Here is a 15,482-nt window from a genome sequence, read left to right on the forward strand (position 1 = left end):
TGAGACCCCTGGTCCTGCCAGTCGCCATCAGAGGAGAGACACTGGCATGCACAGCAGAAAGCCCGCTCACCTTCAGCCTCAATACCACAGGGCTGCGCCATGTAAGGGGGCTCCTTCAAGTCCTGCCACAGTACACTTGTGGCAGCAGCTGGAGAGACGAGTGAGAGAGCAGGAATGTTGAGACCCTGGGAGAAGGTTCATAAGGAAAGGAGATTGGGCAAGGGGCTCCCAGTTGAGGCAGTCAGTCAGGACAGTGAAGGCTCAATGTGTCACTATGGGGACCATCCTGACCCAACCACAGGGATCTTGACCAATATATAACCAATATGATCCCTCCTGAGTAATCCTTACCTCTTTTCCCTCCACAGATTTCCAGCATACCATAACTACACACAGCGCTGAGACTGGCCTGTGGGACTTTACTTTCAGATCGTAGGGATATCAGTGCCAGAATGTACCTTCTCACATCTTTGTTGTCTGGATAGGGCAAAACAAGGTGCAGTCTACCTTGGGTGAAGTTACTTCTGTCCTGACTATTGTGTCAGCACCTCCTTCTGCCCCAAGTAGTGGAATGCACTGGGCTTGCTGCTGCCCTTGACCAGGACTCTGTCCCTATGTTCCCAATAATGATTAGACTCTGTAATTCTGCATCTTTTTCCTTGGCCTCATGGCAATTTATGCCTATGGACATTGGTTAATTGAAATCCAATTTTTCCAAAACAATGAGAAATATTTATTAAACCGAAGTCTGCAAAATATAGTACGGGAAGGAAAGACAGATCTAACATTCTTCTTGTCCAGCATCCCCTTCTCCAAAGGATGAGGACAGTGAGATTCAGAGGCAGGTCCTCTTCAGGTCTCACTGATTTTTTTCCCCATACCACCAGTGTCCTTGATCAGTTCCTCAGCTCTGCTGAGCTGGCCATGCGTGAAGAGCTCCACCACCTCTACTGTCATCACTCCACACCATGCACCACCATCATCAGCACCACCATCACCACTACCACCCCCTACAACATCACCAATACCACAACCACCACCACCATCATCATCATCATCATTATCGACATCATGATTGAATTCACTGCCTGACAGAGATAAACGTTTATTAACACTAGAAAGAAAGAGATTCAGGTCATGAAGGGTAGACTGCTCTGTTGCTGGGTGTCAGACTGTGCAAAATGTGGGAAGCAGAGTGTTGTTTCTTCTCCCGTATCCAAACAGTTGTAATTGTGCCACTCCCAAATTCTGCTCTTCTGTCTTCCTGAGCTTCCCTCTGCTTCTTCCTGCAACTGCTTCCAGGTCACCAGTGAATTCTTATGACAAAAAAACTCTTTCCTCCTATTGCCCACATCCTTTAGTCACTGCTTCTCCCTTATGTCAAGCCCCAGGGCCCTGCCTTCTCTTTAATCCATTTCATGTGCTTTAACCCCTCCCTGCTTGGGCTCAGCCACAGAAATGCACAGTTCCTGAACACCCAGTTGCATAGACTTGATCTCACCCTCTTTTCCCCTCTGCAGCACTTCCTGCCTTTGTGCATGTGCTTGAAATGCACCTGAGCCCTGAGCTCTGCACAGCTTGGGGCCTCTGTCACTTAGTCAGGTCCAACTGCAAACTCTCATGGATCTGGATGAGCTCCTCCAGCTTCCTCTCCAGATCCTGAGCCTGCTGCCTCAGCTCTGCAGCTGATTCTGTCTTTGCCCCCTTGTGCAAAAGCACTGAATCTCGCACAAGGTTGCACACATCCCACAGAAGGAAGACACCTGCAGTTCCTGCACCTGTGATCCGAGCTGCTGTGGACATTCCCAGCGCAGTCCCTCCAATGATTCTCTGCACCAGTCCACTTTGGAATGACATCTCCCCAGCTTTCACGAGGCGGCTGGCATTGGTTACTATCTGAGGGTCGGACTTGGCCATGTTAATGGCATTCATGAGCTTGTCCTTGCCTTGGGATGCTTGCCCACACTTCTTGGTTGCAGAAACAACCTCCTTCTCTGTGTCCATGCTGGTTGCCAGCAGGCACCTGGCTTCACCTTGCGCTGACAACTTGTTTGAATGGTCCACGAAGCTGGAAGAAATACGAGTCACAGCAGCAGCTGCTCCCAGCCCTATTCCAGTGGCTGACAGTGCCAAACTACCACCTGCTGTCACAGGTGCCAGAGCCACGCCAAGGATGGTGAGGATGCCAGAGACAGCACCACTAGAGCTGGCCACCACATTGGTGATGGTGCAGTCCTTGTGCACCTTGTCAACCTTCTCTGCAAGAGCGTAGAGCTTGGCTATGCCCTCCTGCAGCTGCTTTTTCATGAGAGAAAATTCATTCAAGAACCTCTCTGTGGCCTGAAGGATCTTCTCAATCAGAGCCCCACGCACAGCATCTACCTCCACCCTGCAACAGTAAAGGTCAAGGGGTTAAGAAAGGCAGTTTGTCTGTAAAATGGGTGCTGTAAGGTCTATCCTGCATACATGACAGAGGTTCATTATACGTGAATGAAAAAGAATTGCACAGATGCACAGAATTTTTCTTTCAGATACAAATATGTTTTAGATACCATTATTTCATAAAGGGGCCATGACTGTATATCACTTTCAGATGCTCTTTTTAATGTGGTTGTTTGATAAAGCACCATCTCATGCAAGGTCAGTGCTGTGATGAGGAAAGTATTTGTGGAGCATAAACTCTGTAGAGGAACACAGAGAACTGGAACAATAGGTGGGAGAGCCTTAGTTCAGAGAATCTTAAGGCATAGTGAGAAGTAAGCCTTCATCAGGGCAAGCCTGCACTTTGCCTTCAGCTACTAGGTTGTGATCTGTAAGTCCCTGGAATTCCTGACTATTAGGAGTGTCCACGCTTGCTGGGGACAACAGTGGCTGAGCATTCCTACTGCAAAAATATAAATCTGAAAAACACCTAAATCTGAAACATCGAGCACCAACATGGACAAGATGCTACAAGTAGAAAGTTTCATGCCTGACCCAAGGGATGGGTCAGAGCCAAAGCACAATCATGCTGAAAAAACCCTCTGAGGCAAAAGAGATCAAACAGTTTAGCTGGCCTCCCACCCACTTTATTCCAACATCTGGTGCACTTGGGCACTTTGAGCTGAAGGTCGATGGATCCAGCTGCTGCCTCAACTGATTGGGAAGGAGGAGACCCGGCAGTTTACATCCATGCTACGCACACAAGGTGTAGAGAAACATAAATGAATTTCATGTTTTCCTTTGAGTCACATTCCCAAATTATCTCTTAATGTATCAGCAAATGTTTCAAAATCAGAAAACATCTATCATGGAAAACACTCCTTATCCCAGGGATTTCCTATATTGGATGCTCATCCTTACTATGTGATGGATGAGAGGGGGTTGGGGATCATTTCTGACTTCCAGAGAAAATGCAGACTAAAACAATTGACCTCCAGGAACAGATGGAGCCTCCAGGTCAGTCCTGACATCTGGAGAACAAGGCAGGACTAAAACATTGTCAGGACCCACTGACCCTCTTTTCCACTAGGCTTTGACCTTGGCTTTCCAGTGCATCCAGCACCTGCTCAGCCATGCGTCAGGGTGATGTTTCCCTTCACAGGCTGAGCCTTGCAGCCCGGCATCCCCTTGTGAATGTCACACATCACATGTGGGAGCGCACTTGTCCTGGAGAAAATGCAAGCTCCATGCTCGACACCTGCCAGGTTTTGGCCTCTGGAACCCTCTCCATGACTGGTTTTACCCTGGGCCTGTCCCCATTATACACTGTAAGTGTGTAACAAACATCTGTAGTGATTCGCCAAGTCCCTCTAGTGAACTGTCACATCTGCAAGGCATTTGGGGGAATTTTCAGATTTTCAGTAGATGTCACAAATAAAGCTGGTCTGGGAGACTGTGCCTTTGGCCTTCCCAATTTGGTTACCTCCGAGTAATAAGATATAAAAAGTAAACCCTCTGAGGCAAAAGAGATCAAACAGTTTAGCTGGCCTCCCACCCACTTTATTCCAACATCTGGTGCACTTGGGCACTTTGAGCTGAAGGTCGATGGATCCAGCTGCTGCCTCAACTGATTGGGAAGGAGGAGACCCGGCAGTTTACCCTGGATGCATCCTCTCTACTTAACCTGCAGCTCACATACAACCCCAACCCTATGAGCAGGACCTTCCTGTCAGATGTCATGAGCCAAAATGACACCTTGGCCGGGGACCCTTCTCATGAGTTTGTGCAAAGCCCATGTGCAGTGAATTGGGAGACCTTGAGACCCATCTGCATCTACAGCCTGAGAACCCTGAAACTGCACACGATAATACAGAAAGTCCTCTCTGTGCTGGGGACTCTGTGCCCTCACATTCTCACACTATGCGAAGCAAACTACACAAAGCTGTCAACCATTCTACCTGAGGACTCTGTCACTCAGCCACTGCTTCCCGATGGTCAGGGCTACTCTGTGTGAATAGAAGAGGGTCCCAAAAAAGAGCAGAGAACTCGGTGATGAGCAGGGTGTGAAGGAAACAACTGCCCACCGGCACAGCCCTCTGAGCTATCTGGATGGGTCACAACAAGGGTAGGAAACAAGCCCTTGCTTACTACGTCAGTGCTGGGCCAGGACTCCCCATGCTTGGAGCCTTCAGCACCTGCCTTCTCTCAGTCTGTCCAGCCCTGCAGCCCCAGGCTTCTTATTACTGCTCCATTTCAGACCCCATCTGCTCCATCCTCAGCTGGGCTCTGACTCTGTCGCAAGTTGCTGTGGGCCTCTGGGAAGCTGTGCTCCCCCCTCTGACTCCCAGCTCACTACAGTCTCATCAGATTGAATCTCTGCTCCCACTGAACACACCACAACCCTGGTCTCCCAGGCATCAGCCTGCAGCCCTGCAGCTGACAGCCACCCAGCTCTATCTTACTCCACGCTGGTCTCTCTGCATCCTGACCCAGGACAGTTGTACACACCAGCACTCCGAGCACTCAGGAGGCTGAAGCAGGAGGATGGCAAGTTTGATGACAGCCTGGACAATATAGAAGATCAAAGGCAGCCTGGACTACAAAAATCACAAGTGACTTTCCCAAAAATACCACAAAAGTAAGTGTCCTGTTGTGTTGGTACAGTTCCTCAGATGCAAAGGTAAATGGCCTCAGCCAGAACCCCACAAACACCCTGATGAGGTCTACATTTATATGACTTTCTCAAGCAAGTCCTCCCTGCCTCCCGACTGCAAGGAGCAGGCTCAGCCCTGCTCTCTCCCTCCTGCCCTCTCACAGTTACCTTCTTACCTTCGCTTGAGCCCCTGCTGTGTGTCAGCCACATGCTCAGCACTTTCACGCACTAGCCAACTTTTCTTACAAGGAATCTCGATGAATGAACTAAGGTGAAACATGGTAAAGGGACTGGATAAAGCCCCATAATGCACAGTTGGCAGCAGGAAGCTGCCCAAGGTGGATGCCCTGTCCCTTTACCCTGAGGTCACTCACTGCCAGGGAATGACATGGAGATCATGTTCCTAAGGGACAGTGAGGAACAGGCACCCTTAACCCCAACCATAGGCCCAGCCTGGAGGAGGTGTGTCTGTCCGTGAGAGTCCCAGTCCAGTGGGGATCTGGGCAGCATTGCTGGGGCACCCCACACAGGTGACCTGGTCAAATCAGTCGTCTCCACCAGTATCTCCCAGGCGACATCGTCAGTCAGCAGTTGCTGCAGATCCGCACTGCTCAGTGTGTGCAGGATATGCTCAAGGACGACCTCTAAGAAGCTGTCAGTGTCTGGTGGAGGAGAAAGGACCAGGGTCAGTGACAGAGCAGGAGAGTGTAAACGGCTTTGAGTACAGGTGGTTCATATTCACCTAGGAGCTGCTGTCACATCAGACACTTTAGAAGAGAAACTAGTGTTAAGGACCAAAATGTGGCCCCCAAACATGTATGTTAAGGGGCTGGGGGTTTAGCTCAGCGGCAAAAGCGCCTGCCTGGCAAGCGCAAGGTCGTGAGTTCGGTTCCCGGTACCAGAGAAAAACCAAAGTGAATTCAAGGCCAGCTGAACTGCGTAGCGAGACCCTGTCTCAGAAAGAAAAAAAAAAAAAAAAAAAAAAAAAAAAACATGTATGTTAAACACTGAACCCCACTGTCCAAATGTGGAGATAGGGCTTTAAGGAGGTGTGGTAACTGAGATCAAATGAGCTCCTAAAGATAGGGTCCTAATCTGTACCACTGGTGTCCTTATAAGAACAAATCTCTCTCTCTCTCTCTCTCTCTCTCTCTCTCTCTCTCTCTCTCTCTGTCTTTCTCCTTCAAGTTCTTCTTCTTCATTTTCCTCTTCTTCTTTCTCTTCCTCTTCTCCTCCTTCTCCTTCTTCTCTCTCCCTTTCCCCACTCTCAGAGAAAGGCCATGTGCACACACAGTGAGAAGACTCCCTCTGCAAACCAGGAAAAGCCCTGACTGGAAACAGCCCTGCCCCACCTTCATCATGAATTTCGCTTCCAGAACCAGTAGAAAAGAGGCTTCTGTTGTTGAAGCTGCCAGCTTGTGGACCCTGTGGCGGTCCCAGGAGGGGACTAGCACACCAGGGAAGCGCCTTCAGCACAGAGCTCGGAAAGTGAACCTCAGCCTGGGGAGCGGCAAACTTCCACGCATGGCGTCACCTACCCCGTGCCCACTGTGTGTCACCTGGTGTGTACGTGCCTCTTCCAATGTGAGTTTCAAACCCTTAGTACTTTCTGAAATTCATTCATTGAGTTCAGAGCAGCACTTTTAAAAAGAAATGGAAGTATCAGTATTAGAGCATGTTGACTACAGTAAGGTTGTGTGTTGCTTTTGCAAATTATTTAGGTGACATTACACATACAGTGGCACCTCAGTTCACGAACTTCATTCTTTCCATGATTCTGGTGGCAAACAGAGCTGGAAAAGAACTGAATCAAAGCCAGTGCTGAGGTTCAGTGTTGACCCGATGGGGAAATTTGATTCAGTTTTTAGGCAGTTCGATTCGCAACCAGAGCCGGGGTGAGAATTGAGTTTGTGAACTGACACAGCACTGTATGTGCTATACTACATACATAGCATAGAGAGTAAATGTATGTATATTTACAGGGAGAGCAACGGAAAGTAGAGTCTCTTAATCCATGGGACCTAGAAAAATATTTTTCAAATTTTATTTTAGTGAACACATACTAATTGTATTTATCAAGTATAGTGTGATAGTTCAAGGAAAGTTCTACATTATTACCTCAAACATTTCTCATGTCTTTGTCTCGAGAATATTCAAAATTTTTTCCACTATGTACTGTGATAGAGACAATTAAAAAGAATTTTCAAGTCCCTTAGAAAGAAAACACAGAGCACACGTGATATACTACTTGCTACTAATGATAATCAAACACATTCATGTGTTGACATGGAAACAAATGAAGCTTCACCTTACATGTGGTAAATAGTGTAAAGGCTGTAAGTGGTCTCAGGTCAGCAGAGGGCAGAGTTACTGCCTGAGTCACCCAGAAAGTGTGTGTGTGCAGGACAGGAGGTAACGGAATTACAGGCGGGGGCTGGGTACCAGTGTATATTCCTGTGTGCTACTGAGACATAATATAAAATGTATAATATAAAGCTTGCCCTCAGGGCTGGAGAAGAAGTGAGGAGGGACTTGGTTCTAGGTGTGGAGCAGAGGGAAGAAAACAGAACTGAGGGAAGGAGGAGCTCGTTGGGGAGGAGCTTGTTTCCTTTCGCCTTAGATTTTCCTTTTGTGAGAGCTCATTGGAAGCAGCTCAGTGTGGAAGCAGTTGCACCTGGTGAGCAGGTTCCTGTCCCTGGTACTGCAGGACAGGTGCTGGACACAGCTCCATGGGTGAAACAGAGTTTGGGGGTGGGCAAAAAATGTAACAGAGTTCCAGGAGGGGAGAGACCCACACTCACCGAGCTCACCCCACTATAACTGAGCCTCATAACACCCTGCAAGACACTACTCTCCTGTGATGGGGGAGGGGAGGGGCTCCAGGTCACACAGGTGTGAAGTGGCAAAGGTCTCACTGAGCTCCAGTTCAGGGGCACTTCCTGAGTCGCTCTTCCTCCTGAGCCAGGAAGATCAGTTGGGCCCCACAGGGCAGGGGCTGGAGGGAGCTGCCTCCTCGTGGGCAGTGCCCCAGGGTCAGTACCTGGGACAGGTGGGAGGGGCTCCCCAAAACAGTCCCATGCTCACCTATACCCCTGACTAGGAGGAGGGCTGGGGAGGAAGCGTGCATCTGGGCCCTGTCCCTGAGGAAGGTCAAAACAGATGTCGCCCAGGGTGTGCTCTGTCCCCCAGGCTCCGGGCTGCTATTTAAGGGAAGGCAGTCATCCTGCTCCAGTCCCTCTGCCCTAATCCCTGCCAGGCAGAGGCCCCAGGTCTTATGAGGGAGCAGAGAGGGTGATGGGGTGAGGACACAGCCATGTAGATCCCATGGAACCCACATACAGAGGAGAGGTGAGAACCACGTTCTGCTAAGAACCTGGCCGGGAACACCTGCGTTCACTAACGACATTAGTTGGTGATTATCGAGAGTCTGCAGTGTGCAGCCTCCTTCCCTGCACCTCATTAAGTGTTCGCACACTATCCACGGGTTGAGGACTTCTATGGCTCGTTTTAAAGCTGTGGGAACCATCAGGAATGTCAGTTAATGCACCCAAGTTTTCACAGAGGTGCAGGGGCCAGGACTTGAACTCAATATTCACAGGTCCAAATCCGATCTTTTGAAGACTACACTCTACTCCCTAAACTACACAGCATATATACTCACGCGTGCATGTTTATTGTCAGTGACGCTTCTGACAGCAAATCCATATCTGCTACCCTGTGGCCATCTCCCTGTCTTAGTAAACTCCCCTGTGCCCTGTGATGCCTTTCCTTCCTTGCTTCTATACCGCTGTGGCCACTGAGTGACCTCTGCTGCCCTGCCATTCGTATTGCAGCTCACAGTGCTTTTCACATTGTTTTTCATTGTTTTTATAAGAACAACAGTGCAGAGCATTCTCCTTCTGTAAACTTTGCCTCCATTATGCCCCCTTGCTCTGTGATGCCTTCCACCATTTCATGGTACCACAAGAAGGTCCCCTCCAATGTCAAGGAGATGACAGCTCCATGCTCTTGGAATTCCCAGTTTCTGTGTGCTAAATAAGGCTCAACTTTATAAATGACCTGGTCTCAGGGATTTTATTATGGCCATGGAAAACTCTCGGCTACAAAGAACGCCTGTTATTTTGTTATCAAGAACACTTTTACCTGGCTCTGGTCCCTGCCCTCCACAGATAGGGTTGTTGAGATACCCATAGGTAGAGGCACCCCTCACTTTCCACAGCCACAGTGCAGAGCCTCCTCCACCCACCCGACCTGAGACCATCCACAAGGGATTGTTTCTAGCGCCCCTGCCTGCGGGCTGTGAAATCACACCCCGCCTCCCTCAAGATATGAAGTGAAGTCCACCTGTTCCACTGACCATGGGAATGACCAGCAGGTCCCTGGGCTGGGGGACACTGCCTTCAGAGACACAGATGACTTCTGCCACGTGAGAAGGAAAGAATAAGCCATGCAGGTGTGAAGTGTCCCTGTCAGGCCCACCCAAGGTGGGGACAGCTCCCAGCAAGTCCTTTCCTCTGACTAGGACACAGCAAATCTGGTCATATCCAGGTCCAGCTCTTCGCTCTGTGACATTGTCTCAACACCACAAGGCTCCCATGGCCACGGGATGCCTGGCCACCAAGTGCAAAGCTACCCTCTTCCCCACTCACCTGGCTTTTCCTGGTCTTGGCCACAGGACATCTGGGTGTCTGCTCTCTGTGGCTCCTGGCCATTAGTAGTGACCTTCTGACCCATCCCTGACAAATGAGGCACAAGAGAAAGTTGGCTGAGGGAATTCTCAGGTCTTGTGGCTCTAAGGGATGGGAGTGACAGGACAGCTGGCTTCCCCTTTCACCTTCCTCCTGTGTCCAATCCTTCCTGACACAGAGACACTCTGCATTCTGAGGTCACGTGACACAGGGACTGTGAGCTGAGGCAGAGGATGGGACAGGCAGAAAAACCCGGGGTCTTGGTGACTCCACACATCGTCAGTGAGTCTGCACCCTGGGTCTCATCCTTCCTTCTCACTCTTGGTCTGGCCCTGACTCTTGTCTGGAGCCTCAGCCGGGTGCCCTGAGGGACACAGTGAGCAAGGCACTGTGGCTGAGCCTGCCAGCAGCTCAGTTCCTGCAAAGGTTGTTGAAGGAGGAGAAGGGAGGTGCCTAGGAAGCCCAGGTGGCGCCTGCCTGGCTCTGTCCTGGCCACAGCCTCAGCCCAGCAAGGAGCCCTCCCTTCCCATCAGCTGTGTTTGGGTTCTCCAAGGGGACAGAACAGAGGTTCCAGCCTAGCCTCTTCTGTTGGGAGCAGCAGGTGCTGGAAATTGATCATATGTGTAAAGCCAGGACAGAGCCAGAGTGCCTCAAGCAGCCAAGTTACCTCAGTCTTGAGCAAATCATCCTGCCTGGACAATTTCAGTCATTAGTCGCTAGGCAATGTTTCCTCTCGAGATACTAATTTTGCAAGAGTATCAATACCCGCTCCTACTCATGTTGTGCAGGTCCTCTTACCCATTAGGTAAAAGGCCACTCCACCTAACCCCACCTTTTGTCTCTTCTCTTTATTTTCTCAATTCCCTTTCCATTTTCTCCCAAGGACCACCAAGAGACCACTGACTCCTACACTCTTCCTCTCAGTAGCCAGTATGGTCAACATCCAAGAGTTACAACAGCACACGCCTCCTAAAGATCCTTAATGAGCTGCCACGGGCAAGTTCAAGCCCTGAACCTGGCACCCAGGCCCTGCTGCCTGCTACAGCTCCTCCATCCTCACCTCTCCCTGCCCACTATGCACCTTCATTCTGGGCCCTTCCTGCACCATGATCTGCACATCAGACCCAAGGCCTGTGCTGGGCTGTGCCCTCCCCTGGACGCCTGCCCGACCTCCCCTCCATGCCAGGCCCAGCTCCTCCCTGCTGGCTGTGCCAAGCTTTCCCAGGTTCCCCTGGAAAGAGGCGACTACTGGGATCCTTCTATTTGGACACCCAGGAGACTGGGTTCACTCATGTCAGGGACCCCTGTTGTCATCCTTGCTGCAGTCACATTAAGACCCCCAAGACCAACCAGCGTGGCCTCTGTCCCCAGCCCCGCCTGCCCTACACACTCATTTGGGAGGCACTCATGGGACACGGAGCCCCAGCCTCTGAGGACACAGCCCAGGTAACCTTCCCTCCCAGGGGAGTAATATCATTTGGCTTTTCCCTCTCTCCATGTTCAGCTCTTTCTAGCAGAGCACAACTAGAACTATGACTCACTTTGCACACACAATACACCAGTGATTTTAGGTCCTTTGGATAGTTCTACCAGACTTTTGAGTTTCCACCTTGCGTCCCCTCCCTATAGCCTTGATATTTTATAGCAGGAGAAAGGGGAGAATGAAAAGGAGAAAATTCAATAACCACAGGGCTGTACTACAGTTGAAGAATGGCAGGTCTTGAGGTAACCTTCTAGGCCTGGTGTCCAGGTGACCCCAAGACCACACTCAGGCCTAGCTCCACCTCCCACTCCCGCCCTTCACACCTGCCACTCAGGAGTGGGGCCAGGGACTTTCAGGAGAAAGGGGTGGAGATTATCCCTTTAGTGCCCCGGCTGCTCCTCTGCCGACTCAAATCAGGGCACACTAGCTCTCCACAGCGATGAATTTGTAAACTAGCAACTTGGCCAGATTGGAAATAAACAGTACAGCCCACGGGTGTGGCCATGCGCTCCATCTTGAGGAGTGGGGTGTGGAAGGTTCCAGAGACTTGGAGAATGCTCAGCAATTCCCACCCAGTTTCTAATGTGCCCCAAGTGTGTCCCGGCCACTTAGAGGAAAAGTGTGCAAGGATGTGAGAGTGATGCTAGAGAGGTTTGGTTTTTAACACCAAAAAGAAAGGAAATAATTAACCATCCAACCAGAAGAGAGCACAGAATGCTGCTCTGCCTTCCCCAACTTGTCAAAAAACCTGCCTAGGTCTGTGTTAGGACTCACCCCAGCTGTGCTGAGCTGTGTAGATCCTGGCACCAGCTGCAGGCTGAGCAGTGAGTAGAGGTCTCCTTGATGCAGACTCCCAATAGGGAAAGTGAAACTCAGAATTTCTGAGCAGCTCATGCTTACCCAACTTCCTGCTGGGCGCGACATTCACTCCACCCTCCTTGCTGACCCATGGGGAGGAGGCAGCTCAGACCTCACACGCCAGGTGTTTCCAGACAGCCCACTTTGGCTGGCGGAGAAAAGATCAGCCACTGACAAATGGGGGGACCCTCAAATCACCATGCCCAGCACACCCAAGGTGGGGTGGGGGTTTGTACACAATCTCATTCATTGTACACACCCACTCCCAGCACACGCACCGCCCTGTCCTCTTTCACCATTGGCACACGGCTCCCACATGCCCTGCACCCTGCTGCATGCTTGGTGGATGCCTGCTGAGGACATCCTGTCCATGGACTTGGGGGAGGGGAACCCTGGGAATGGAACAAGGGCCTTGCAAATATTGGCAAGTCCTGTACTGCAGACGGAACTAGGCATCTAGACTTTTACTTTTGTGGGGTCTTCCTGCAGAGCACCTCCTCTCCCCTGGAGCTGTCTTCTGCTGCCTCCTCTGAGTCCCTCCATCTCTGACCAGACTCCTGCCCGTTCCTCTCCTCCTACCTAGTGCCAGCGTTTGACCCCAAACCCCGTCCTTTCTCCCTCTCAGAACTAATACTAAGGCCAAGGACCTGCTGAGCAATGAAAGAGGCTTTTATTCCTGATGAGAAGTGGGAGGCAGACTCCAAAGCCACCTTCTCAACCTGATAGGGGTGGGGAAGTCAGAAGTGTGAGGTGTAGAAAAGGAGCACCGGGAGAGGGAAATCGCTGACTCCTTTTCTGGGGATGGTTAAGATCATTGTGGAACTTGGGCACCACCTCTTTTCACTTTGTTGGTTGCTCTTTGGAGCCATCTCCATGGCCACTATCAACGGTCATCTCCCTGGGAGTGGGGGATGCTCAGCATGTGAGTGGGATTAGAATGAAGGGAGAGGTTGCCGGATGATCACAGTCACAGCCACCTCAAATACCACCAGTTTCAGCTAAGCAAGGACCACCAGCCCATAGGTGTCCTGTCTTCAGAGATAAATAAGCATAGGCAGGGTAGAAAATCAGCTAGCTCAGTGGGTAGTAGCAGCCCGGGGCAGAGGAGCATAGGGCACCTTTCGGGGCAGGGCCACTACCCATCCAGCCTAGTGAGTCGCACAGCTGATTTGCCAGTGGAATTTTCTGCTTCACCCCAGGGAGAAGACACCGGGAGAGCTGGGAGGGGGCCGGACCCCACAAGCCAGCCTGGGCCTGTCCTGCATCGGGCAAATGTCGATGAGGCCTCACTCTCACACCCCGTCCCCATCCATGAAGCAAGGTCAGTGAGTGACAACATGATAAAACTTGCATGGCTTTTACTACTCTTTGATTGCACTGATATCATAATTCCCTGAAGGGCTAGATTTTTCTTCTGTGTATAAAATAAGTTGGTGATAACTGTGCATATGGATGGGGTCTGATTCTGCAAGTGAGGAAACAGGTAAGGAGAAAGTCTGTGGCTTTCATTGGGAAAGTCAGAGGAGGAGCCAAAACTCAACCTATTTGACCTTGGTACATTTGACATCTGTGGCCACCATTCTTTGTCTAAGGGCATTTGTTTCATTTGTCACTGTTTTCTGTAACCTCCCTTCCCCTGAATCTTCCGTTTCACTAACAGGTCTGTAGCTTAACAGCCACACAAACACACAGTGAGGTGCAGGACCTGTTATAGACCCACAGGAGCTCTGGCCCCGCCTTGTGGACCCCCTCATCAGCGAGCACAATGGACCAGACCATCTTTGACAGGTTGAACATGGTATCATGGTGGAGCCTTGAAAATGAGCTGCAGACTCAGCTCAGGGGACAAACAGGTCTCTCATCTCCTGGGACGTGAGCAGAGACCGTTTCACTGCAGGTCCTGACATCTGCTGCAAAACACCTCCGCTCAGCCTGTGACATCAAAAGAAAAGTAACACAGGATGACTGCAGCTCCACAGTTGGAGACCTGGCAAAAGTCTTAGGTCTAAAAGCAATCTCTGCCCCCTGAGAGGGGGATCCTGATGCAGTGGGAAATCGGCCCTGACAATGCTCTGGAGACACCTTGCAGGGAGCAGCACATTGCCTCTGGAAGAGGGAGGGCCCACAGCCAAAACACACAGGCACCCACTCTCCACACCCTGCACAGCCCTGGAGAGGAGGGCCTCGCTCACACAAGCTGCACACAGTGTTGGGTGCTCCAGGACGGGCACCTCCTCTGTTCCTCCCTTCTCTAGGGAGCGATGGATGATATATACCTAATGTAAAGTGTACTCTCTTTGCCATTTTTGAAGTGTGCAGCTCAGCAGCTTTCATTGCGTTCACATTGCAGTACCACCACAGCTACCATCATCCCTAAAACCCTTTTCATCCTGCAAAACTGAAATCTGCATCCCTTCAATGATAACTTTGCTATTTAGAAATGAATTACTTGGCTCCTGTGAAATCACCCTCTGACTTCCCTCATGGAGGGAGTTGTCACCATGTGACACTGGACCTCTGACGTCATCAAGTGACCAGCAGAGACAAACTTCCCAGGACTGCCAAGCAAGGGTTGGCAGGGTGAGTGTGTTCATTACACTTTCATCACTATCTGACACAAACCGCTTAAATGGGGAACAAGTGGTTTGTCTCAAAGTTTGATAGGTTCCATCCATAGTTGGCCGGCTCCAAAGCAGGAATATCATGGCAGAAGGGCATGGATGAGAGCTTCTGAATGGCTAGCAAAGAATTGCAAGTGTACACCAATGGTAAAAGCAAAAGCAGCTGCGTGGATGGAAGTTAACGTGGAAGGTGTGCGCAGGAAGTGTAGATTAGTCCAGTACAAATACAAGGGTGGCACAAACAGGAGGAAGTGGTACTGGGATGCAGGAGGAACCGGGAGATGACATCAGTCAGGCTTTTGGATTTAAGTGATGTATGCCCAGCCCAGGTGCCTCTCAGTGGATCCCTCTGGATATGATTTACTGAAATAATGCACAGTGCACAGATCACCCCAGGGGCATCCAGTACGCACGACTCTCCCACAGTTTGCTCTGTTTTCATCCCATGTGCTACATGCAGTTCCTGTGTAGGAACTATTAATGAAGTTCAAGAGGGGAAAATGTTTATCAAACTATGGGATCTAAAATGTATGTACTGTGGCCCAGAGATTTACACATTTCTTGGATCTTTGTTCTTCTTATTTCTGCTTGTTCTAGGACAGTGGAAGCAGGATTGGCCTTGGGGTGTTGCCTAAATTCAGGTGGATGTAGGGGACATGACCCCAGAGCCCCAGATGTGCTATGTGTAACATGAGGAAGTCTCCAACCACGTACCTCAAGCCTTCACTCATCCCGAAAGTCATGTATTAGGGTTGGCT

At 50.4% G+C, this 15,482-nt stretch overlaps 1 protein-coding gene across 1 annotated transcript; it reads right to left on the reverse strand.

The window, feature by feature from the left end:
- Positions 1 to 1,075: 1,075 nt before the first annotated feature.
- LOC102017758 (apolipoprotein L3-like) lies at positions 1,076 to 12,177 on the reverse strand. The gene is made up of 4 exons (XM_005379156.2): positions 12,020 to 12,177; positions 9,724 to 9,810; positions 5,610 to 5,736; positions 1,076 to 2,389 (listed from the first exon to the last, which is right to left on the reverse strand). Exons 2-4 carry the CDS (start codon positions 9,806 to 9,808, stop codon positions 1,591 to 1,593), a joined length of 1,011 nt encoding a protein of 336 aa, XP_005379213.1. The 5' UTR covers positions 9,809 to 9,810; positions 12,020 to 12,177; the 3' UTR covers positions 1,076 to 1,590.
- Between the last annotated feature and the right edge of the window lie 3,305 nt (positions 12,178 to 15,482).

The sequence above is a fragment of the Chinchilla lanigera genome, unplaced genomic scaffold (genome assembly GCF_000276665.1).
Source record: "Chinchilla lanigera isolate Chin_1 unplaced genomic scaffold, ChiLan1.0 scaffold00012, whole genome shotgun sequence".
Classification (NCBI taxonomy): domain Eukaryota; kingdom Metazoa; phylum Chordata; class Mammalia; order Rodentia; family Chinchillidae; genus Chinchilla; species Chinchilla lanigera.